We start from the raw sequence: 23,793 nt of genomic DNA, 5'->3' as shown, positions 1-23,793 counted from the left end.
TAACAGATACTTAAAGTACTTATCTCCCTTTAAATTTTCCACATTTTAGAGTAATTCTCAGAACATTCTGCCCCGCCTGTTCATCTCAAACTCTTCCAACTTCATGTACTGCACTGACTGCTGAAGTTTACTTTCTGTCCACAACTAATGCTGTATCATCAGCAAACAACCACACTTCGTTTACTGCCCAGTCTCCCCTTCCCTGCATCCCTTAAACGCACCCCTCTTCCTTGTAGGCTACCCTTGCATCTACGTTTTTTATTAACCCACTGATGAACAGAGTCAACTGCCCCGTGAAGATACCATAGTCTAATCTAAAACAGCCTCGAGATGACCAATTGTTGTGCTGCTGTCTGCATTCCTTTGTACACTTTTATACTCTCACAGCCCATCTCTTACCGCCACTCCTAACTATTACATCCCCATCCTTACCCCAGCAACCTCCCCCACTCCCACCCCCTCACTTCTACCCTTCACGTACACACCCTTACCGTCAATCCAGCAACCTCCCCCACCCCCGTCCCCACACCCCACACTTCATCATGCTTGTGCTTAGTCTCTGAGATGTTGTTTGTTGTCACTGTGACCAAACAGTGACTTTGCCCTCTAGCACTGAGCACGTTATCCATCTATTCTTTGAAACACTTCTCCTTCATCTTCTTCATCGTCGTCTTCCTACTTCAGTGCAGTAGGTGGGATCCAGAAACAGGCACGCAACCAACAGAATTCCTTTCGAAACTGGTCATACAGACATTTTCGGCAGGATCCCACAAACGAAGTTATCCACACACATGCTCATTTTGCAGCACCACGTCCTTAGCGATATATTCTGCACATAGCACATCACTATCCTCTTGGAAGTCTGCAAACTATATCAATACCAGTTTGATATGAATACCTCGTAACACGCAAGAGAATGGTAAGGTGTAACAGGCAAACATATAGCCTAGATGTTTTGAAGTCGCCTGTGTCACTTAACATGAGGCCTTAATTTGTGTATAAGACTGTTTGTTTATACTTTACTACTTTAGTTGCTAAACAATTCACGATTGAAGTAGCAGGAGTGAATATATTGTAAAAGTAAAAAAAAAAGGAGAAAAGAAAAACTGGCAGGCACGTTAGGAGAGGCAGACGACACTGTGGAGGAACACAGTGACAGCCTCTTCCTCCTATACCATTACATGCCTGGCTAAAGACACCTGCAGCGATCCCTGCCAGCTGGTACAGATTGAAATGCCACGTTAGACCAAAGAATCCTGCCGTATGGGATCGCAGTGATAAGTATACTCGTTCTCTTTTGTCCAACATATTGGGCTACGACACCCTGCTGCCACCCTACTGAGTCAGAGAACACAGAGTGACACATATCGTCCTTCCATACCGCGAGGAGACCACCTGACAACGATCTTACTGCGTCATTATGCAGAGTGAAGCCACCTTTATGTTTTCCAACACTATGGCAAGGGAGGTTGCCCGCCTCACAGCTCTAATTCCTGTGTAGTCTTAATAAGGACAGAGCTTATGGGCTGACATTGAAGAGACCCCTCGCTACTTTCATTTATTTTAAAACAAGGTATATTATAAATTCATTAATTTATTCAGGGTCAGAATATATACTGTAATCTGTTTACTTAAATGTGTTGATATGGTTGGCGTGTGAAGTGACAGCGTGCAATATAAAGCAACCAAGGTCAGATGGTGGTGTTCAGAATAGGCTACACCATGAAGCAGCCACTGTGTGTTCTTCCGCTGCTGCTGCTGCCGGGGTTCTTACTCCCTGCCCTTAATGTGGCCGCTGTGCCCATCGGAGGTGAGTACACATACTATAGCATGCCATAAAGCAACATAATGATCTTATCCTGTAAACACACGTGGTGAGTCTACAAATTGGCTTAACGTAATGTAAAACAACATAACATGTCCTGTTCCCGTACGAGGTGAAGCCTAACCTATCTTAATCTAACCTAACCTGTGTCCAGTAGAGATGAGTTCCCGTACTAACAGTACCTAAGCCAATCTAACCTACCGACTAATCATTCGCCTGCAGCACCTGAAAGCGGATGATTTAGGTAGGCAGCTGTGGATGATGCGGGTATGAAAATAAATGCCATCATAATATTTCTGATAAAATTCCATGATACACTCATATGTTCCTCGTTTAGAACTTCAGGCTTTTGCCATTGGAATTTGAAACTTTTGCACGATATTCCAAGGATCTTTAAATATTGTGTTTAATGTAAAATGGGAAGTAATGCTTTGCAATTCAACATTTGTTATTTTTTGAGTAACTGGTAAATTGTTTTTAAGCAAACTTGGCCTAAAACTAAATTAGTAACAGTATAGTCATTGTTAACCCTTCGAATCCGGTGATGTCATTTGTAGTTCAGTCTTCAGACGATTTTTCTCAATTTAGGAAAAAAAAAAAAATCTGATCTGTATAGCTCTGTATAAATTTCGTTAACCCCTCACCACAAGAGGCTTACCCTAGAAAATCAAATCTGTTAACTGGAAGAATAAAATTAAAACACGTCATCGGATTGAAGTAGCTAAAACTGCTGCCGAAGTTTTGCCTCTTTAGTACACCATAAATTATTATTATTATTATTTTTTTTTTCCACGGACGATATTTCAAAGATGTTCATGGCAAGCAAACATATAGATCTGAAATTAGGCTACCTTGCTACTAATTGGAAGTCATATTCGTTCACAAAGTTGCTATGTTAGTAACAGTTGTGTGTGTGTGTGTGTGTGTGTGTGTGTGTGTGTGTGTGTGTGTGCTATTCAAACCGTGTTGATCCCATTTTTTAAACCGGGGTTGGTGTGAGAGTTAAGGATCAGCCAAGGATAAAAAGATTCGATTTTGAGAACTACAGATCAAATGGCAAGGTCACAGGACAAGGTCAACTCCAATAGGCTTCAACCGGTTTGAATCAAACTTGGTGAAAGGGCTGAGGGCCAGGTAAAATTGAAGTAATTCGATTTTGGGAACAGTCAGTGAAGGTGACAGGACAAAGTCAAATGTTCGGCTCCTAGACCAGTGTAGGGCGCAGGTGTTGCACAGTCTGATGGTTCCTTGATGCATATCCTTGCCACTGTACCGACAGAGGAGGTAGTGTGCTACTTCACGTCGTGGTCGTTGTATCGCCCCGGTATCGGCTCCTTCGACGTGGAGAACATCGACCCCTTCCTCTGCTCCACCATCATATACGGGTTCATCGGCATCAACAACGAGACCTGGACTGTTGAGGTGAGTAAAGACAGATAAACATACAGACATAACCGCTGGTATTAAATAATCATAGATATAATCACAGGTATAAGGACAGGTGTAAAGTAATGTATAAACACCAATATGCAGTAAACACAGCGAGGGTGTATGTAGGTGAGGTGGAGGGAGGGAGAGGGAGGGGAAGACCGAGGATGAGGTGGAGGGATGGAGTAGAGAGGTATATGGGGGGGGTGAGTTGGGGGGAGGGTAGTCAAATGGTGGGTGACAGAGCGACTTGGAGGCGTTTTGTCTGCGGCCACCCTTTGCGGGATTAGGGCGTCGGGCTATAGATATATAGATAGATAGATAAAAACAGCCATTAGCAGGGATAAACGCAAGCATAATCACGCATATAAACAGAAGCATATACACAGATATAGACACATATCATCACAGGGTTTACACAGGTAAGAAAACATCTAAACAGAAATTAACACGGGTATAAAAGGAGATATAAATACGGGTATAATTAGGACCATTTTCCGTCACAGGTGCTGGACCCGTTTAACGACTTGTGTCCAGAAGATGGCGGGAACAACTGTGCCTTCCAGCGGTTCGTGGGGCTCAAGGAAACCAACCCGGACCTCATCACTCATGTGTCGGTCGGTGGATGGGGCTTGGGAGCAACTGCTTTCTCGCAGGTACATTACTTAACTCTAACTAACCTTACTAAACTTAACCTAACAATCTAACTCAACCTAACCCAACCCAAACAAATCTAACCTAACCCAACCCAACATACTTCAACCTAACTTAAACTAACGCAACTTAACCTAACCAGCCTTAGCCAACCTAACCCATGAGTAAAGTAATGCCATGTGAGAAAATATGTTCATGTGGGAAATAGGTGTTTCCCCATGGAGAGAATAATAGGTTTATGAAGTAACAGGTCTGTGGGAGAAACGGTTCATGAGAATACGTCCATAGAAGAACAAGAAGACCATTTATCTATGAAACTTAACATCTGTGCAAGAAATAAATATCAAATCAATAATCAGCGTATATAATACGTCTGTTTTAAGTAAAGGCTGTGAGCCTGTCATCAGTTAATTATATTCAAATTGCCAAATTAATACACTGACTGCATATAGGATTAATTGTCTTGTTAATTGGATATAGAGCTGATAGACTGAATTATTCATTAAAAGTACGAATTACTGACTTATCGAATGATGATATCTGTTACCCTATCACTCTCACAGGCAGAACTGACGACTAACTGATTCATTATTTGAATGTTGGGTAGTCGAGTCAACCCATCCTGCAACAATATGAAGAAAATGCCGAATGATGTCCAGCGCTGACTTTGGCGTTTTTTTTTTTTTAATGACTGATTAATTGACTCATAAGGTACCAATGCAGGGTGTAGTGTGCAATGGTGCATCATCAGGTCGTGCACTCTTGTTATCAGGAGGCTTTTTCACACTTTTTCTTTGTCATTTTTCTGCGCACTGGATGAAATATTTCACTCGTATACGTTACTTATGTAAATTATGTGAACCACCAGATGTCGAGTGACTGGGCCAAGCGTCAGATCTTCATCAGCAGCGCAATCGACCTGATCACCAAGTATGGATTCGACGGACTGGATGTCGACTGGGAATATCCGGCCTTCAGAGGGGGAGTGCCAGAGGATAAGGTGGGGATGAAAAACAAAACAATGCCAGTCTCATTTTTCCCCTCATTACGTCCTTTTTATACAGACAAAACATTCTCCTGTCGTTCTGGCGGCGGACTGAAAACGTACATGTCTCTGATGACAGAAATTGGCCGAGTTCAGTAGGCTACCTGTACTTTTGTTTTGACTGGCTTGATGCTTTCAATCAGGGCCTGATTAAAGGAGATAGAAGGGTGTGGGCGCTGGGGCTACAGCCCTGAGGCTTTCACACAAAAAGGGCCCTCACAAGACAGGGCGAATACTGATCTTAGAAATTACATGCTTCTGAAAAAGAAGGAAGAGCAGACACTATTATGTGCACTGTGTAGGCTAAGTACAGCTTGAGATTATTGGGTATCTGTGGGGAGGGAAGAAAAAGTGCACAAATTTAGGAGAATTCTTCATTCAACCTGTCCTGAAAGACTCCATATTGATCTGTGAAATACCAGTTTCATTTGTGGACGGAGCAGAGCCGTGAACCCAACCGCTGGGAGTGTTCACATATCCCCGAACCCCTAGCCTTTTGCCTCACATCGGGTGCTTGGCTTATTGGGGGGCTTTTACAAGATGCCGTGCCCCAGCGCCAAAGCTACTCTTAACCCGGCCCTGCTTCCAGTGTGACATTTCTCTCGCCCTTTTCTGTCCACAGTATGTATTTGTCCTCCTTCATTATATCCTGGTGTCACACAGGAGAACTACGTGTCACTGATGACTGAAATGAGGGCCGAGTTCAACAAGTTCGACCCTCCTCTGCAGCTGTCCGTGGCAGCACCAGCCTTCAAGACCGTCATTGAAGAAGGCTATGACATCCCAAGCCTTGCACCTCTCTTCAACAGGTTCGATTAGTGTTGCCCTTATTCATGGAGAATAATGGGACTTGAAAAAATAATTTTCTGTCTTAATGATATGTTGGCATAGGAAACGTCTTTGCAGTTTTTGTCGTGATGTTTTAAGTACATTACACCAAAATTTTTCTTCTGTGGTATTAATATACATTTTACTGTGGACGTAGTTTACACCGGTAGCATACTAGAGGGTAATCAAAGTGTACTGTCTAAAACAGACAGCTGATGAGGAAGTGTTACGAAATCTCCGTAGGCAACAAGAGTACGGCCCTTAATCTTCTCGTTGTTGCTCAGATGGCACGTGATGAGCTACGACTACCACGGCCCCTGGGAGAACCGAACTCACCACAACGACCCGCTCTGTTCCTACTACCTCGACTACAGCGACGCTGCCTATCTCAATGTGGTTAGTTTTATATAATTTTATTACCTCCGCCAATGAAGTTGGACGGTTATGTAGTCACCCCTTGTCTGTCTGAGATGTAGGGGCTACTTATCATAAGAACTACTGTCGGTGAACTAATGACATAGGAGAGTTATACTGTTAATTTGACAAATGCATAGAAGGTACAGTACCTGCGGTACTCGTGAATGCGACTCTGCCCCATACAAGGGTTGGCTAGAGGAGGGTGGATAGCTACTCCTGGCCTCAGTAGTACCGTATTACAAAACCACTCATTCGTACCAAGCGTTCAATATCGAGATCGTGAGGAAATAGTTGGCTGAAAAATTGTTCTGTAGGCTTAGAATCATACAACGGAAATATTTTAAAAATTTTATTCCAATCCCCCTACAGCTTGTAGGTGTTCTCTTTACATCAATATCACAAAGGTGAACATAGATGCACAGTACCTGGCGTCTGGTGTTGACAGATGCACAGTATACCACATTGCCACACCCCCACAGATGTATGCGACGTCGTTGTACCTTTAGAGATGTACACTGGAGGAAAGTTCCGTTTTATACACTCGCTCATTACTTCGAAATAGTAAATGTGAAACAAGTGGTAGCAGTGCAGTAGACATCACTCATCTATCTGGTAAATGTGTGAGGGGTGGGGATGGAAGGGGCAGGGGTGGGAACCATCACCTCCCCCAACCCTCCTTCTCTCACAACCTCACCCTTCCCACACAGTGTTACCAACGCTTTCCTCGAGTGTATTCCACACTGCTATATCTGACCTCTGGTGTAAACCCTTACAGATGTACACCACGCTGTTCTACCTGAGTGCTGGTGTTCCGCCAGAGAAGCTAGTAATGGGAATCCCGTCGTTTGGCGGCAGCTGGACCCTTGATAGCACTGCCAACACCGGCATGTTGGCACCAGCACACGCACCCGGGCCCGCTGGTCCATATACAGGGATGGCGGGAGTACTATCCAACCATGAGGTGAGTACTGGTACCTGTATACGCACTGGAAGCCCCAGGACCCTACACCGGTTTCCCGGAGGAATTGGCCAACCACAGGGTGAGTACTGGGGCCCTCCTGACTGTATATTGGGTTACAGAGAGAAATGGCCAACCATGACTGCTGGTATAGTATCAGTCCTTTGCACCGAGACCCACATGGCTGTTGACTGGATTACCGGAGAAACTGGACAAACATGAGGTGTGTAGGTCAGATTGTGTGTCAGTCGTTTAGTAGAACACTGGATTATGCAATTTCATGCAGCCATGAATTAGTATTTAAGTTGCGGACATGATGCAGTTCTCTCACATGAAGCCAAATCAACAATATTTTGTAGGAACACAGCTGCACCCTCGATGTGTGCCAATGCTTATAAAGGCTCCATCAGCTAATGCAGGCCTACGATGAAGGGTCAGCCAGAACTTTTAGCTACCCAGAATTACCGGTAATAGTAACACATGGCGGATTTTCACTCAAGTCGGTAATCCTTAAGCCCGTGGAGAATGATATGTATATTTTTTTACACTGGCTCTCTCAGAGCGTGGTGGGTCATGTATTGCTCGACATGCAGCGCGCGCGCGCTCGTGCGCGTGAGTGCATGCGTGCGTGTGTGTGTGTGTGTGTGTGTGTGTGTGTGTGTGTGTGTCTTTAGTCTTGAAACCAAACGCAGGGCACAGCTTTTGCATTTTGTGAGTGCTCTTATTATTAGTAATTTTTTCTGTGCTGTCCCTACATTAACTGGCGTTGGTACAGATCTGTGAGCGGCTGCGAGACGACTCCACGTGCACCGTAGTCCACGATCCAAACCTCAACGAACCGTACTTATGGTGCAGCAGCGACAAACTCTGGTGCAGCTTCGACGACGAGGCATCAGTCTACTTGAAGGTCAGTGAGGGAGGATTAAAGGAAGGGTGTGATGTTGGATGTTGCATCTATGGGTATCGAGCAGTGAAAGTGAGGATGAAACGTATCTGTCTATCTGTGTATCTGTTTATCTGTGTTTGTGTCTGTGTCAGTGTCAATCAGTTTGTCTACCTACCTACCTACCTACCTACTTACCAACTTACATATCTATCTGTCTGTCTGTCTATATATCTGTTTGTCTGTCTCTGTTATTGGACAGCCTTTCCTGAGCTGTCTGAAATTATCTGGTGGTATACCTTTTTTTACTCTAATTTGGAGGTGATAGGTGGTGGTGACCATCATCCTCTCATTTGATGTAATGCTGCCTACTTTTTCATTCACCTTTACTGTTCATTTTGTGTCTTCCCTCCGCTCTTCTAACTGTATTTCTTTCATTCTTACTGTCACTTTTAATGACTCATTTTTCTGCTTCAAGTCAACCATGGCCTAAAATTTCCGTCTTGCCATCGTGAATGCTGAGCTTTAAAATTAACGATAAAATATGTTGCCAGTCACGAAGAAGTGCTATGGAAAGGTGTGGAGCCGTAGCACCGTCTTTTTCTGCCACTGAGATATACGAAATACTCGCAAGTTGCAAGAGAACGAATTTCTGGCCAAGATTAAGGCGAAAAAGAGTATAGGACTATAGTTTAATATGCTCTATCTGTATATCTCATTATATCTATCTATCTATCTATCCATCTATCTATCTATCATCTATCTATCTATCCATCTATCTATCTATCTATCTATCTATCTATATATATACATAATAGTTATGATGCCACTATAGGCTCGAAATGCGAAGAACCTGGGCCTGGCGGGGGTGTCGGTGTGGTCGCTGGATCAAGACGACTTCCACTCCATCTGTCAAAAGGGACCATTCCACCTGATTAAGATTATGAAGACGGCATTGGAGGAACCCGCAGACGGTGACATAACGGTGAGTTTATTGCTGATCCTGCAATTTTCGGTTATATACAAAATAACTTCAGTGCATTGACGTAACCATATGCTGGTAATAAGCTTCCACTCCATCAGTCAAAAGGGGTCCTTCTACCTGATTAAGATACTGAAAATGGCATTGGAGGAACCCGCAGACAGCTACGTGATGGTGAGTTTATTGCTGTTCATGATATGCCAGGTCACACACACACACAGTTTATTGTTTGTAACATCAGTAGGTGCAGCGTTGGGGGGTTATGTGTATAGCCCGGTTCGTCTGTTTTTCTGTGTCTGTTTGATAGAAAGATAAAGGAAGTACTTTAGGATGGAACTGCGTCAAACTTGGCATAATGATTGAGGATCATCATAGGAACAGGTGATCAGTTTTGGCAGAAAGAGGTTATTATAGGTAATAGGCCAAGGGTCAGGGCAATTCAGAAAGTTTTGATACGATTTCAACCAAACTTGTTGGAAGGGCTGGGGGACGGGAAATGAACTGATTCAATTATGAAAACACTTACTCAACACCAAAGGTCACAGGGCAAGATTAGAAGTTCGGCCTCTCAACTCAGACATAATCCCTGCCGTAACTAAGTGAGAATAGATACGAGACTAAGAATAAACCCAGTCGTAACTTAGTGAGAAGAGGCCGGACTTCAAGGCCGCAGAAGATAACATTCTTGCATTCCTTTTTATTTTCTGATTTTGTTTATATTCACTTTATTCATCTCATTTATCAGTTCACTTATTCATGTATACATTTTTTCACAGGACTGCTCGGCACCAACGACCCCCGCATCTCAAAGTCGCACGACCACAGTGGCCCCTCCAGATCTGACCACACTGTTCCCTCGAGAAACTACGACCTCTGACAACAGTGGACGACCTGACTGTACTGACCAGCCTGATGGTACTACATTCCCCCATGAAGATTGTAACAAGGTGAGAGAGAGAGAGAGAGAGACTGGCTAAACAGGATGGTCATGCATTAGCTATAGTCGGCTTCGCTAAAGTCCCTAAAGTCTGCGGGAGTAAAGCAGGTCTCTTCTGAAATTCGTTAGTGAAAGACAAATGGACAGGGCCGCTCGTAGAAAAAAAAAAGGATGTGTGTCACTACTCTTACGCATGACAGCACTACATCTCACTGCTCTTACGCTTGACAGCACTACATCTCACTGCTCTTACGCATGACAGCACTACATCTCACTGCTCTTATGCATTACTGTACTATGCCTCACTACTCTTACGCATGACAGCACTACATCTCACTACTCCTACGCATCACAGCACTGCATTTCACTACTCTTACGCCTAACAGTACTGGGTGTGCGTCAGAGGATATGCGGTGATCGAACACTGCTCGCCGGGTACTCTGTGGGACCCTGACCTGCACATCTGCAACTGGGAGGACGAAGTAGACACGGAACACTGCAACTTATGGGACTGCATTGTGGACAACACCTACTATCCACACCCGGATTGTGATAAGGTAATTTTATTATTATTATTATTATTATTATTATTATTATTATTATTATTGTTGTTATTAATATCATTAATGATAGTAGTAGTAATAGTAATACTAGTAGTAGTAGCAGTAGTTGTAGGAGAATTAGTAGTAGTTGTAGTAGTAGTAGAAGTTTGCCTTTCTGCAGTGCTGAAGAGAGACACCTCCATGTGGTGGCACCGATATAACCAGCCGGATGATGATGATGATGATGATGACGACGACGATGATATAATACTAATACTGATAATAATACCTGTGTCTTAGTACGTGTGGTGTTGGGGCGGGACCTACCACATCGAGACCTGCATTGCCTGTACCTTCTGGAGCCAAGATAACCATGCCTGTGTGGACCCCAGTTTGGCTGATACGTCACAGTGTACCATCCCAGAGTACTGCCAATAGGCACTTCTATCCCTGCTCTACCCTCTCGGAGTTGTTAAATAAATAACTTGGTAAATAAATAAATAAAAGCTACAATAAACCCAAACACATATACTTTGCTTTCAGTAACCGACTCTGACAACTAACATCTCTGCTGCGCCGTCTCCCTCACTTGTTGAAAAAAATAAATGAATAAATAAATAACAGTGCAATAAACGCTAACTCACAGTACTTTCATAAACCATATCACGAAACAGTTTTCTCGTACAAACGCTATGCAGAGGAATCTTAAACACATTTCCTTCTACTTCTGCCTTGCCCCACTGTATGTTAGTAACTCCCTCACGACGATGTCTGTTTAGTGTTTCTTCTGGCTACCAGCAGTTTTAAACAATTTCATTCGTCTTAGTAGTATAGTAGTAATAGTACTATCATCAGTATCATCACAACTAGTACTACCTCTACTACTACTACTTAACCTACTTCCAGCGCCACAGTGGTACGATTTGCGTGACGTTATCTCTGCTGATTCTGCGCTTTGTTGTACTATTGCCTACTCACTCATATTTGATTAAAATCCTCAACTCCTTTCAGCTCGATTGATGGCCAAGTATAGTTGGAACGACGGCTTGATTTAACAAGCAGTCAAAGAGATTCATTGATACCTCATAATTAAAGCTTATTGAATTTCATGTAACCACAAAATCGATTAAAGTATGAAGCCAGTGTAAGTAGCTAAGATGACTCCACTTGCTCCACATCACCTCTGTTGGTTCTGCGCGTTGTTGTCCTGAAATGCATTTGTTTTGTACCCGAAGAAAAACATTGGTGACCCCTTTCAGCTCACTTCATAGATAAATGATGTCAAGCTGGAAAATCTGACAAGTAGCCAAGGAGACTCATCCCTACCTCATAACAAAGACCCACTGAATTCCTTTCGAGTTTGGGAGTGGCCCAGTTCCGTCAGGCGAAAACAAAGCCTTTATCGTATGAAGCCAATAAAAGCCAACCTGCAGTCCACGGGTTCACGGTCAGATGAGCCTGGGGCCACAAGAATAGTAATAATAACTGTATGTATATTCTTGATGGCAGTCTTGGTTGAATCTCTCAAAACAACGAATTGCAATGTTCCTTTCGTGATGTATATGTCATCTGATTCAGGGGGCAAATGCCTTCAGTAGCATGACGTCTTATGTGTTTTATGCCGACTTTCTGCTGACCTTCTCACTCTCATACACCCACACTCTCGTGATCTATTGGTGAATCAGAACAGCAGGGGTCACAATAATAGATTTATTTTCAGCTGACAGAGTGACCCGTATCCCCTTTCAGCTCAGTTAATGGCCAGGGGTATGTCAGTTTGGAGGATACGTTTGACTGGCCACCATGGAGACTCATTCCTACTTCATAGCTAAGATTCGCTGAATTTCACGCAGTCGCAATTCAGCATTCAAGTTGCGAGTGACCCAATTCTTTAAAAAAAAAAAAAAAAAAAAAAAAAAAAAGATATATAACAGTACATAATGGGTCTCAGGATTTGAAATGGCTCTTGTGGGTTAGTAAAATTCTAGTGAGGGTTTCAGAAATAATCGTTACTAAGACATTGCATTTCTACTGGCGGAAGATGGTGGAAGAGGATAACAAGTGCAAGTAAAAGAAATGACAGACCTACAGTACAAAATTTATTTTAAAGCGTTATGGCATTGGTTGTTAACAAAAAAACAACAGAAATGCAGTACAGAACATGTCTTAGGAGTTATTGCAATGGTTATTAACAGAAAACTGACAGGCCAACAGTGGTGATTGTGAAAAGTTCAGTGCGTTGTAGGAGTTAGTGTGATGTTAGATAAAGGCAAGGCAGACTAATGAAAGTTCAGAGTGCATTGTAGAAGTTAGTGTGGTTGGTATATAAAGACTGGAGACAATGGGGAGCTCAGAGTGCGTTTTAGGAGCTACTGTGGTTGGTAGATAATGACACTGGGGACAACTGAAAGCTAAGAGTGCATTTTAGAAGTTACTGTAACCAAGAAATTACTTTTCTACAATCCTGAGATAGTGCAGCAGGGGAGAACTGATTCACTGGCAGGTAGATAAGCCAGTGGAGACTGTGGAGAGTTCTCAGTGCGTTTTAGGAGTTATAGTGTCCAAGTGATGACTCCTCTACAACCCTAAGACGGTGTAGCAGGTGAGGGATGATTTTAGTGGCAGTAGTCCGGGATGGTACAGTCTGAGGTATCAACGTTGGTAGGGTCCATGCAGTCTAAGTCAGGCTGGCTCCAGAAAGTACAGTCAGCGCAGGTCTCGATGTGAGGTGATCCAGCCCAACACCATACGTACTATAGGGGAAAAGGGATGGCACAGGTATTAGTATTAGTTCAACATCAGATATCTAAACTACTCTGCCTAACACCGGGGGAATTTTACTTTTCTCAGGAATAGTTTAGGGTTTTCTACGGAGCAAAAATCAGCTATTACCTTGCCACAGTCGAGGTGTGGGAATAGTCTGGTCTGTTTTCATCTGAGGGAACTGGCCACTCTCACAGCCTGATTACTAAGTTGTGGTTACGTGAAATGCAGTGAACCTTACTTATGAGGCAGACATGTGTCCTTGCATACTAGTCAGATCATCCTTCTAGTCTGACTACATTGGGCCATCAAATTAGGTGGAAGTTTTGGGGGATCTCTGTCAGGTTAGGGTAAACGCGCTATGGCTCCTGTTAACTATGCAGTCGACAACTGTGTTATGTTACTAATGGTACTGTAGTAGTAGTAGCAGCAGCAGCAGCAGTTATAGTAGTAGTAGTAGTGGTTGTTGTTGTTGTTGTTGTTGCAAGCCCAGGCTAGGGTAGTTGTAAACTCAACGGACTGTAGGAAACCGATCACTTCAACAGGTCACTCCCAGTGGTCTTTTGTTTAAGGTTACATATGAAGGATTGTCTGAGTTTGTGATAGTGTGGTGCAAAACCCATCACTCACCTCAATGACTCCTTTAGACGATTTTATTCTGCTCTAAATCTTAACACTCAATGTCCTATGACACTTTCAGCTGAATAAAATCGTCTGGTGTTATCTGGAATAGATTAGCCTACTAGAGGTGTCGTAATCATGAGAGGGGTAAGGATAAAAAACACCCTGTCTCAGGCTGGGTGTGGAGAGTATCTGTCATTTGTTGGTGATCATAAAATCTTCAAGAATGGCATGGAGTTTTATTATACGACTGCCAGATTTTTTTGATTTTTTTATTCATCAGACTCCAAAGATTAATACAGAAAAAGAAGAAAATATTACCTTGTCGCAGTCTGGATGTGGGTAGTACGTGTTGTCCACCATGCAATCCCACACGTTGCAATTGCTAGTGTCTACCTCGTCCTCCCAGTTGCAGATATCTTGCGTCACGTCCCACAGAGTACCCGGCGCACAGACCTCCAGTACACCGTGTTCGTTTATGCACACCCAGTACTGGAACAAACGGGGAACGAACATGTTTAGCAAGAAAAAAAAAAGTCACATCTACAGTATAGCTGGTTTGTTTTTGCTTGGTAGAAACGGGCCGCTCCCTTGAGTCATGGTTGCAGGAAATTCGATGAGCCTTAGATGTGTGTTATGAACCAGCCTCCTTGCTTACTGTACTCGAACTCGTACTGTAGTTGTTTGAAGCTGACTCACACGCGCGCGCGCGCGCGCGCACACACACACACACACACACACACACACACACACACACACACACACACACACACACACACACACACGTTCTCTGATGTAAGAAATTAAGTCCCTCACTAACATGACGTCTTGTATATCTTACGCTGGCCACCTGTCTCATGCACCCTTCCTCATACACTTACCCACCCCTCTCTCTCTCTCTCTCTCTCTCTCTCTCTCTCACCTTATTACAGTCGGCATGGGCGAAGGTGGTGCCATCCTCCAGTCCAGTACAATCTGGCGCCGTGCTGGGGTCCCAGGTGGTAGAAGGCCCAGAAGGTGTTGTGGGCTTCGGCGTGGTCGTTTTTTGTGTGGTGGGTTCGGTCGTGGTGGGTGAGGGCGTTGTCGGTTCGGGCGTGGTCGGTTCGGGCGTGGTCGGTTCGGGCGTGGTCGGTTCGGGCGTGGTCGGTTCGGGCGTGGTGGGTACGGGCGTGGTTGGTTCCTCAGTGGTGGTGGGTTCCTCGGTGGTGGTGTAGTATACGAATGGGGGACAATCCTAGGATGGCAAAATGGAGGGATGTACTGAACTCCTGTCAGTGATATGTCTGTTGCTCCCCCCCCCCTTTTTTTTTTCTTCCACCAGTGTTGGGAATACTAAAGTCGCGTGTTTCTCTGTATTTATGGCATTTCTGGATCTGGGAAAAGCGTAAGATAGGTAAACAGAGAAGGACAGTGAAAGGGTTTGCGTATGTATGGTGTAGATGGTAAATTGGTGAGTGCCGTAAACATCTCTTACGAAGGTCGTGAAACGTGCATATGGATAGTTGGGCATCTAAGTGAATGGTTCAAGTTCAGTGTTGGCGTGAGACAAGGTTGTGTGTTGTCCTCATCGTTGTTCAGTACACGCTGAACGATGAGAAGAAAGGTAATATGTGGTATTTCTTTCATATAACTTGGACCAGGTTTTCGTCCTTTTACAGTTTACTTTATGTAGCTCACTTGCAGACAAGGGCAATGCTGCGTCTCATATAAAAAACCTTGCAAACTAGTCAAACTAGTCACATATGGTTAAGATCTACGGACGGTCTCATTACGTCAGATATTAAGGAATACTCATTATCAAAAGACAACTCACCACGATCTCCCCGTCAGCAGGCTCCTCCAACGCCTTCTTAGCCGTCTTGATGAGTTGGAAGGACTCGGTGTAGCACAGAGGCTTGAAGTCGTCCGTGTCTATCGTCCAAATCATCACCCCTGCCAGACCCATGTTCTTGGCGAAACGTGCCTGGATAGAGGAGACTCGGGGTTAGTCTGTGAGACAGTGGTTGATATGTCAGACTTGTTAATATGCGTGACTGGAAAAATTGTGACTCTGAAGTAAATTTGTGAGTCTGTGGTTAATTTGTGAGACTGTGGTTGATTAGTGAAACTGTGATTAACGAATGAGATTATGGTTGTTTTGCCGGACCCTACAGGAATAGTGCTATTTCAGCTTTCTAATCCATCGTGTGACAGCACTTAGACGGATTTCGTCAGCCAGCTGAGTCACCTCGGTTATTGGTAGCGCATTCCCTGAGGTCCAGCAGTTCCCACTTTGTCTCCACCCTCACCTGGCATCGATATCGTATCCTTCCGGTCAGCAACTCTCTTCCTTAACTTAACCCCGTCAATTCAAGGACGTCTTTCTTTTTTTTTTTTTTTTTTTTTTTAACTCTTGTTACCCTATCATGTTGGTTAGTTAAAAAGAGTCTCTTAGTAAAAAAGGGGTTCATGAATGCTAAATCCATTCTCTCTAGTTCAAAAGTCTCCCCAGAGTTGAAAAAAAATATTCATAACACAACACAAATCGTCATATTGAAGGTACTAACCCCACCTGCTCCCACCAACCTTGAGATAGATTGAATCCTGGTCGTCATACCCGCACCATATCTTGTCGCTGCTGCACCAGAAGTACGGTTCAAACAGGTTCGGGTCATGTACCACCTCGCATGTGTCGTCTTCAAGCAGCCGCTCACAGATCTGCGTGGATGACAGAGAGAGAGAGAGAGAGAAAGAGAGAGAGAGACTTTGTAATGGCATGAGTATTAAAAAAATCAAGAATGATATCAATGGAAATGGGACTGTTAAGGAAAGTCTGTATGCATGTTTGTAGCATATCTATCATTATGGCCGTAAAGACAGAATGGGTGTGAGAGTTTGCAACGATGAGTTGGAAGGAAGGAGGGGGCCAGGGGAAGAAATGGATCCGGCCCTGAGGGTGTCATACTATGAGAATAAATGATCAATAGACTGTGGATAATTTGTGAGATTGATTCACCTTTGATGATGGTTAATTTGTAAGACTGTATTTAATAAGTGCGCGATTAATTAAGGAAACTGGTTAAATTATTAGGGTGATCAGTGAGACTGTGGGTGAGGTGAGGATGCAAAAGAACTAACGAAGGATAATAAGGAAGAGACAAAGTGCGGATTGGTTAATTTCGGTTACATTAGATTAGATTATGTGATGATTAAAGGTTAGGTTAGGTTAGGTTCAGTATTGTTTAAAGGTTAGGTTTACGGTAGATTAGGATTGGTTAGGTAGGTGAACTTGGGTTAGGCTTGATTTGGTCTAACTTCATTAGGTTAGGATAGGCTGGCTTAGAAAAGTTTTGCTGTGCTAAGTTAGTTCAGGTCAAGTTTATTCGTGCTTAGTTTGACTAGTTTAGGGTAGTTAGGTCGGAACAGGTTTGGCTATATTTTAGTTAGTTTAGGTTAGGTTTGGCTATGCATAGTTTGATAGCATGATTTGGTTAAGTTAGGGTAGAACCGGTTTGATTGCATTACCTTAAGGTTAAAGTTAGATCTGGTTGTTTAGCTTGATTGGTTTGATATGGGCTGGTTAGGTTAGGTTAGGTTTGGTTAGTATAGGTTGGGTTAGGTTAAGTTAGGTTGGGTTGGGTTAGGTTAGGTTAGGTTGGGTTAGGTTAGGTTAACTTGGGTTAGGTTAGGTTAACTTGGGTTAGGTTAGGTTAGGTTAACTTGGGTTAGGTTAGGTTAGGTTGGGTTAGGTTAGGTTAGGTTGGGTTATGTTAGGTTAGGTTTAGTTAGGTTAGGTTAGGTCAAATCAGATTACATTAGAGCTGGCGACATACTTCATTGCCTCCCATTGTACCCGGGATTCGTATATAGGGTCCTGCAGTGCCAGGCTCATACGCATCAGCCAGCATGCCGTGGTCTTCAGTATCGTCCAGGGTCCAACAGCGTCCGTAGGCGGCAAGACCTATCACCATCTTGTCCTTGGGCACGCCGAAGGAGATGTAGTAATCCGTCGTAAACTTCTACTCCCCGTGTCGGTCAAGAGAGGTAGAGAAAAATAAAGTTAGGTCGGTAATTTAGATATATTTTTTTAGGACTAGAGAGTGAAAAGAATGATTTTAATGCTGCCGCGAAATTCTACTCTCCATATCAACCAAGAGAAATAGAGAAATAAATTGTTGGATAGGTACTTTAGACAAGTATTTAGGACTCTAGAAAAATCGTGAATGTAAGGATATTAATAATTGGCAACTGAGCAACACCCAGCAAACGTCTTGCCCTTGGGCTCGACGAAGGTAATACTCTGCCGTGAACTACTCTCCGTGTCGGTCAAGAGAAAAAGGTAAATACACTGTTAGCTACGTGAGTTGGATACGTATTTAGGACCAGAAATGGAGAAAATATGGTGGTTATTAATGTTAGGTAACCGAACAACACACAGCCACGTCTTGTCTCCAGGCATGACGAAAAATAGGCTTCTACCCGCTACATCACAACCAAAAGAGAGAGAGAGAGAGAGAGAGAGAGAAATAATGATCTACTAACCACATTAAAGTAAATATCCTGTCCGTGATCGAGGTAATATCCACACAGCGGTGCGTTGTGGTGGGTGTAGTTGTCCCAGGCGCCGTGGTAGTCGTAGGCCATAACGTGCCACTTGTCAAACAGCGGGATCAGCCTGGGAATGTCGTACCCGTCGTCAATGGTTGGCTTTCCGGCTGGCATGGCGGAGGTGAGCTTCAGCGGGGGGTCGTACTTGTCAAACTCCTCCCTCAGCTCCGTCAGTAGAGTTATGTAGTTCTCCTGTGCACCACCAGGGGAGAGAGAGAGAGAGAGAGAGAGAGAGAGAGAGAGAATAATGAATAGTAAGTCATAATGGAAAACTCTAGTCTTGTCAAACGTTTCAGTGTAATGTGCAATACGGATCACTAAGGAGGGGATGTTACTAAAATAATCTTCAAGGGGACTTAGAAATATAGGGTCACCTTGTCTTAAATGTCCTGATTGATTAGACTAGCCCTGGCCCCCTACGCTCCTAGCAGTACAAAAAATTAAGGGATACCAGATACAGATAGATAGATAGACAGACAGACAGATAGAGAGATTGATAGATAGATAGATATGAGGACAAAAAACTAATACACTCCAAATGTGACCTACCTTATCCTCGGGTATTCCCCCTCTGCTGGCCGGATACTCCCAGTCCATATCTAAGCCTTCGAACCCTTGCGTCAGGATCAGGTCGACGGTGCTGTTGATGAAGGTCTGTCTCTTTTCTGGGTCGCGAGCCATCTGTCAATGCGAGAGCCAGAGCGTGGATAGTGTTGCTGGTAAGTCTATCTCTCTATATATGCCTCCTCCCTGCTTATCCCCTCTCCTTTCTATCCTTGCCTCCTTCCTCTCCACCCCCTCTCCTCTCTGTGCTTGCCTTCTCCCTCCCCACCTCCCCCCACCCACATATCCCCCCCTCTCTTTGTCTCCCACCCACCTCAGAGTAGTCAGTGGATCCTTCTCGCCAGCCGCCCACCGCCACCATTATGGTCAGGTCTGGGTTGGTCTCCTTCAGGGCCACGAATCTCTGGAAGGCACAATTGTTGCCGCCAGGTTCTTCTGGACACAGCTCGTTCCATGGGTCCAGTACCTGTAGCGAAGATAACAGTACGCGTGGTAGTGATTGACAGACAGATAGATAGATAGATAGATAAACAGCTAGATAAAGTACCTGTGAGTCTGGAGTTCGGTAAACACATTCACCAGCTACCTGTATGTATCATTTTATTTTCTTAGTGCCATAGCACGAAAACTGTATTTGGAGTACTCTTCACTTTAACATTTCTCTATACAAAAGGGATCTGGATAATAATAATAATGTTGTTATTGTTGTTGTCATTGTAACTTTTTATTATTATTATTAGTAGTAGTAGTAGTAGTAGTAGTAGTAGTAGTAGTAGTAGTAGCAGTAGTATCATCATCATCATCATCATCATCATCATTATTATGTTCACCATCATTACGCAGTAGTATCATCAACACCATTTTTACTAACAGCTGTAATTACCGGGATACCGTGAGTCCACCATCTGTTATCATTTTCTTCAGTCCATGGGAAGGAAGCAAGATGGCTGATATAAGAATAGATTAAGGTTGCCGCTTACGTCACCCACGGTGATGTGGCAATCGCAACTTACCCTTACTTCACATCCAGATGTTCAGGCTCCTATGACTCTTTCTCAGCTGATTAAAATCGCCTTGTGTTACTTGTAATAAGGAAAATTATATGTAGAGTTGTCTCGACCTTGAAAAGGTTTTTACCATTGAAATTCCAAGAATAGAACGACAACAGAATAATTGAAAACGAAAAAAATTAAAACGTCATTGTGCGTGGCAAAGAAACTTAGTAATGCACAATCAACATTCGTCAAGGTTCGTCAGCAGCCTCCAAGGGATAAACTATAGTTTGGGGAAAAAAAATTGTCTATGGGTCACGTGACATTGTTGAGTCCAGTGAAGGATGTAAAAAAAAAAAAAAAAAAATCCACAGAACGTTGCATTGATGTGTATAGTAAGGGATGTAACAAAGAAAAATTATCTCCACGGACCGCAGAGTCCTGGGTAGAGCAAGAAAATACCAAAAATGAAACAAATGCATTCGGGAGCCGAATGCTAATCGCCATCCAGAATATGCTGTTGGCCAAGTTACAGGCTACTTACAAACCAAATGTGAAGAAAATTTGCAAAACTTTACGGAATTCAGTCACCGTGTTTCACAAAGAACCAATCCATATTAAAATAAAATGAAACAAAGGGCTGGCATTCGGTCGCCTTTGATCAGATCCTCACCAAAAGTAATAGGCTTTTGCACATCCACAATAATTGCTATATCCTGAAGATTTGGTGAAAATTCGTCCTCAATTTTTCGAGATATGTAGGGAACAGATACACACACACACACACACACACACACACACACACACACACACACACACACACACACACACACACACACACACACACACACACACAGGCAAAAACATTATCGTTCCGTCTTACTAAAGGCGGGCGATAATTACCACTGAGGGATATGTACCGTTGTTGAAGCTGTGAGGGATGCACACAAAAAATTTCCTCTGGTCTGCGTGACACTGATGAAGCCAGTATGGGAAGCAAAGATAAAAGCAGAAGTGGAAGAGGACGTCATGGTGAGGGGTAAAAAAAACAAAAAAAACAAAAACATATATACTCTGAACTGCAGAAACTTGGAAAATTTCTTGTAAACAGAAAAAATAACAATACTTACCTCTATGGTCCAGGTGACATTGCTGAGTCCAGTGAAGCCGAAGATGAGGGTAGTGCAGAGGAAGGGGTCGATGTCCTCCACGTCGAAGGAGCCATCACCGGGTCTCCATACCGCCCACGAGGAGAAGTAGCACACCACCTCCTCTGTCCATGTATGTTACACTCAATAGACCACCGTTACTGCACACACACACACACACACACACACACACACACACACACACACACACACCTAAGATCATCACATTCAGGATCCACTGTATACGGTAAGGATTATATAAGACTTTGCGTTCGGAACCCTGGCGTGGCAACACACAGCTGGTATCTGTTGTTACAACCCAGCATTCAAGGTGGGGAGATGGCAATTTTAGACCAGGTTGCGGTAAAAACAGTATGGTTCATTCTACAGATGGAATTCTCAAACCTTACCTCCCGCTGTCTCGGCACCCACACAAGAGATACCCAGTAGAAGTAGGGGAAGGAGTAGAAGCATAGTGTATCGCGCCATCTTCTGTTCTGAGGGCCGGAGTGCGTCCTCCTTTCATTTATATATAATCACCCTTATCGCCAGGCTTTAAAATGGAGACGTATGTGTCACGCTTTGTATAAAATGGAGTCGCTGTGCTTGGCATCATTGATTCGTTTTCTTCAACTATCCATATCCCCCTCAATATCTCCCTCCATCTTAATCTTTCCTTTTTCTCTCCCCCTCCTCTTACTCTCCATCCTTATCCCCTAACTCTACCTCCATCTTTCTTCCCCTCTCCACTTTCTCTTCACCCTCAACCACCCTCCAGTCCCTCTCATTCCCCCCTCTTTCCATCCTCTCACTACCTCGGTCACCACTCTGCTTCCCTGCTTCCCACGTCCCTCCTCTCTCTCTCTCTCTCTCTCTCTGCATGGGAAAAGCTATTTCTTGGTAGTGCCTGTGAACAAGAGCAGGTATGTGTGTGTGTGTGTGTGTGTGTGTGTGTGTGTGTGTGTGTGTGTGTGTGTGTGTGTGTGTGTGTGTATTGTAATATTCGTGCTATTTCCAGACGATTTTATTCTGCCACGGAGAGTCTTTTCGTCTTGGAGGGGTTAGCCACAGTCTTCATTAACCCTGTCACCATACTCATCTTCCCTAAAACGAATAAAACCGTCCGGAGGAAGCAACAGTAAAAAAAACAAACAAAAAATCGAGGTGAAGTGAATTAACCTCCTTATATAATCGGGTTAACACTCTCAGGCTCCTATGACTCACGCTCAGCTGAATAAAATCGTCTGGCGTCAGCTGGAATAGACATGCTAGAATTATCCCGACCATGAGAGGGTAAATTTCTGATAAAAGTTTGTTATTTAACAGCTTCACTACGATGGCGTGGTGAGGGAGAGGGACGCCTTCATGTGGTGGTATCGATATAACTGGGCGGTGGAGCTGCCCGGATATACATACGTTCCTCACTTCCCTCCCTGGTTCCCCGAATGGAGGAAAGTGGGCTGCAGGAGAGGGACAACTTCAGCCTGCAGTTCACCGGGTTCATAGTCAGATTAGCCTGGGGTTGGAGCTACGACTACTACTAATGCTACTACTTCTATTACTACTACTACTACTACTGCTACTACTAGTATATCTTTTTTACTCTAATCTAACCTAAAATTGCAGTCTCTCCATTCTGAATGCTGGTTTGTTGTAACTAACACAAGAGCATGATGCAAGTCACGAGGAAGTGCTATGGGCAGGACGTAGAACCACAGCATTGTTTTTTTTTTCCTCTCTGCCACTGAGCTACGTGAAATACCTGCAAAAGGACGAAAATGTGGTTCAAGTTAAGGTGAAAAGAGCGTAGAACCATGACGTAGTTTTGTAGTGTATTCTTTCTGCCACCTGACGATTTTATTCAGCTCTAGAGAACTCCCTGGTGATAAAGGAGTTAAGGAAGCTGATTCCGACTCCACCAGCTCGAAGAATTTATCCTGGGCTCAACATAATTTTTAGCTTTCAATAAGAACTCGAAAATTCTCTCTCTCTCTCTCTCTCTCTCTCTCTCCCCTTAACCTTAATTTTCAATCGTCCTTATCCTCATTTCTCTCTCTCTCTCTCTCCCCTTAACCTTAATTTTCAATCGTCCTTATCCTCATTTCACTTCTGCCTTTCCATTTATCTCAGGTCTCAATGACACTTAAAAATTCAGTCAGTCACTCCCCTCCGACCTTTTTTCTGAACTCTAACCTCGTTATTCAATTGTTTTCATCCTGATTTTACTACTATCCTCTCTGTTTCTCTCTACAAACACCGACATACGTTTATACAATCTTTCACTCAGCTTCTTCCTCTTTTGTGTTCCCTGTAACCAAATTTTTCAGATCTGCTTACTCTGACTTACTTTCATTCTATCTCACTCTGCATCGCTGGCATGTTTTTAGAATTTGCTCCTTCACTCCCTCGAACTTTTTCTCCCTCTTAACCTTCTTTTCTAATCGTCTTTACCCTGATTTATCTACTGTTCTTTTTATCTCTCTCTGCCGCCATCGACGTACTTGTTTTACCCACTTTCCTTCTTTCTACTTCACCCTGCCATCAGTGACTTGCATTTAGAGTACAGTCCTTCACTTCATCTAACATTTTCTCTGCCTTAACCTTCTTTATTATTGTCTG

The 23,793-nt window shown here is 43.6% G+C and overlaps 2 protein-coding genes across 2 annotated transcripts; one reads left to right on the top strand and one right to left on the bottom strand.

Annotated features, from left to right (window-relative positions):
- The first annotated feature begins 1,722 nt into the window (after nt 1-1,722).
- Nucleotides 1,723-10,937, top strand: LOC145410674 (acidic mammalian chitinase-like). The gene is made up of 12 exons (XM_080280788.1): nt 1,723-1,810; nt 3,105-3,247; nt 3,760-3,909; nt 4,776-4,907; nt 5,616-5,761; nt 6,065-6,176; nt 6,973-7,158; nt 7,931-8,062; nt 8,874-9,023; nt 9,797-9,967; nt 10,344-10,514; nt 10,800-10,937. Exons 1-12 carry the CDS (start codon nt 1,723-1,725, stop codon nt 10,935-10,937), a joined length of 1,719 nt encoding a protein of 572 aa, XP_080136914.1.
- Nucleotides 10,938-13,114: 2,177 nt separating this feature from the next.
- On the bottom strand, nt 13,115-21,648 carry LOC145410673 (chitinase-3-like protein 1). The gene is made up of 11 exons (XM_080280787.1): nt 21,580-21,648; nt 21,157-21,294; nt 19,348-19,500; nt 19,020-19,151; nt 18,405-18,662; nt 17,696-17,881; nt 16,449-16,580; nt 15,697-15,846; nt 14,806-15,117; nt 14,205-14,375; nt 13,115-13,252 (listed from the first exon to the last, which is right to left on the bottom strand). The coding sequence occupies exons 1-11, from the start codon at nt 21,646-21,648 to the stop codon at nt 13,115-13,117; spliced, it is 1,839 nt and encodes a 612-aa protein (XP_080136913.1).
- Nucleotides 21,649-23,793: the final 2,145 nt, after the last annotated feature.

The sequence above is a fragment of the Coenobita brevimanus genome, chromosome 86 (genome assembly GCF_032717465.1).
Source record: "Coenobita brevimanus isolate Jiangsu-jjx chromosome 86, ASM3271746v2, whole genome shotgun sequence".
NCBI lineage: Eukaryota > Metazoa > Arthropoda > Malacostraca > Decapoda > Coenobitidae > Coenobita > Coenobita brevimanus.
This window is presented reverse-complemented; position numbering and strand designations above follow the sequence as displayed.

Coding starts and splice junctions, on each gene's coding strand:
- LOC145410674 (XM_080280788.1), top strand. CDS start 1,723: ATGAAGCAGCCACTGTGTGTTCTTCCGCTGCTGCTGCTGCCGGGGTTC. Junction 6,177..6,972: donor ACGCTGCCTATCTCAATGTG/GTTAGTTTTATA, acceptor AAACCCTTACAG/ATGTACACCACGCTGTTCTA. Junction 9,968..10,343: donor CCCATGAAGATTGTAACAAG/GTGAGAGAGAGA, acceptor TACGCCTAACAG/TACTGGGTGTGCGTCAGAGG.
- LOC145410673 (XM_080280787.1), bottom strand. CDS start 21,648: ATGCTTCTACTCCTTCCCCTACTTCTACTGGGTATCTCTTGTGTGGGT. Junction 19,501..21,156: donor ATGTCACCTGGACCATAGAG/GTAAGTATTGTT, acceptor TCTTCGCTACAG/GTACTGGACCCATGGAACGA. Junction 19,152..19,347: donor GATCCACTGACTACTCTGAG/GTGGGTGGGAGA, acceptor TCGCATTGACAG/ATGGCTCGCGACCCAGAAAA.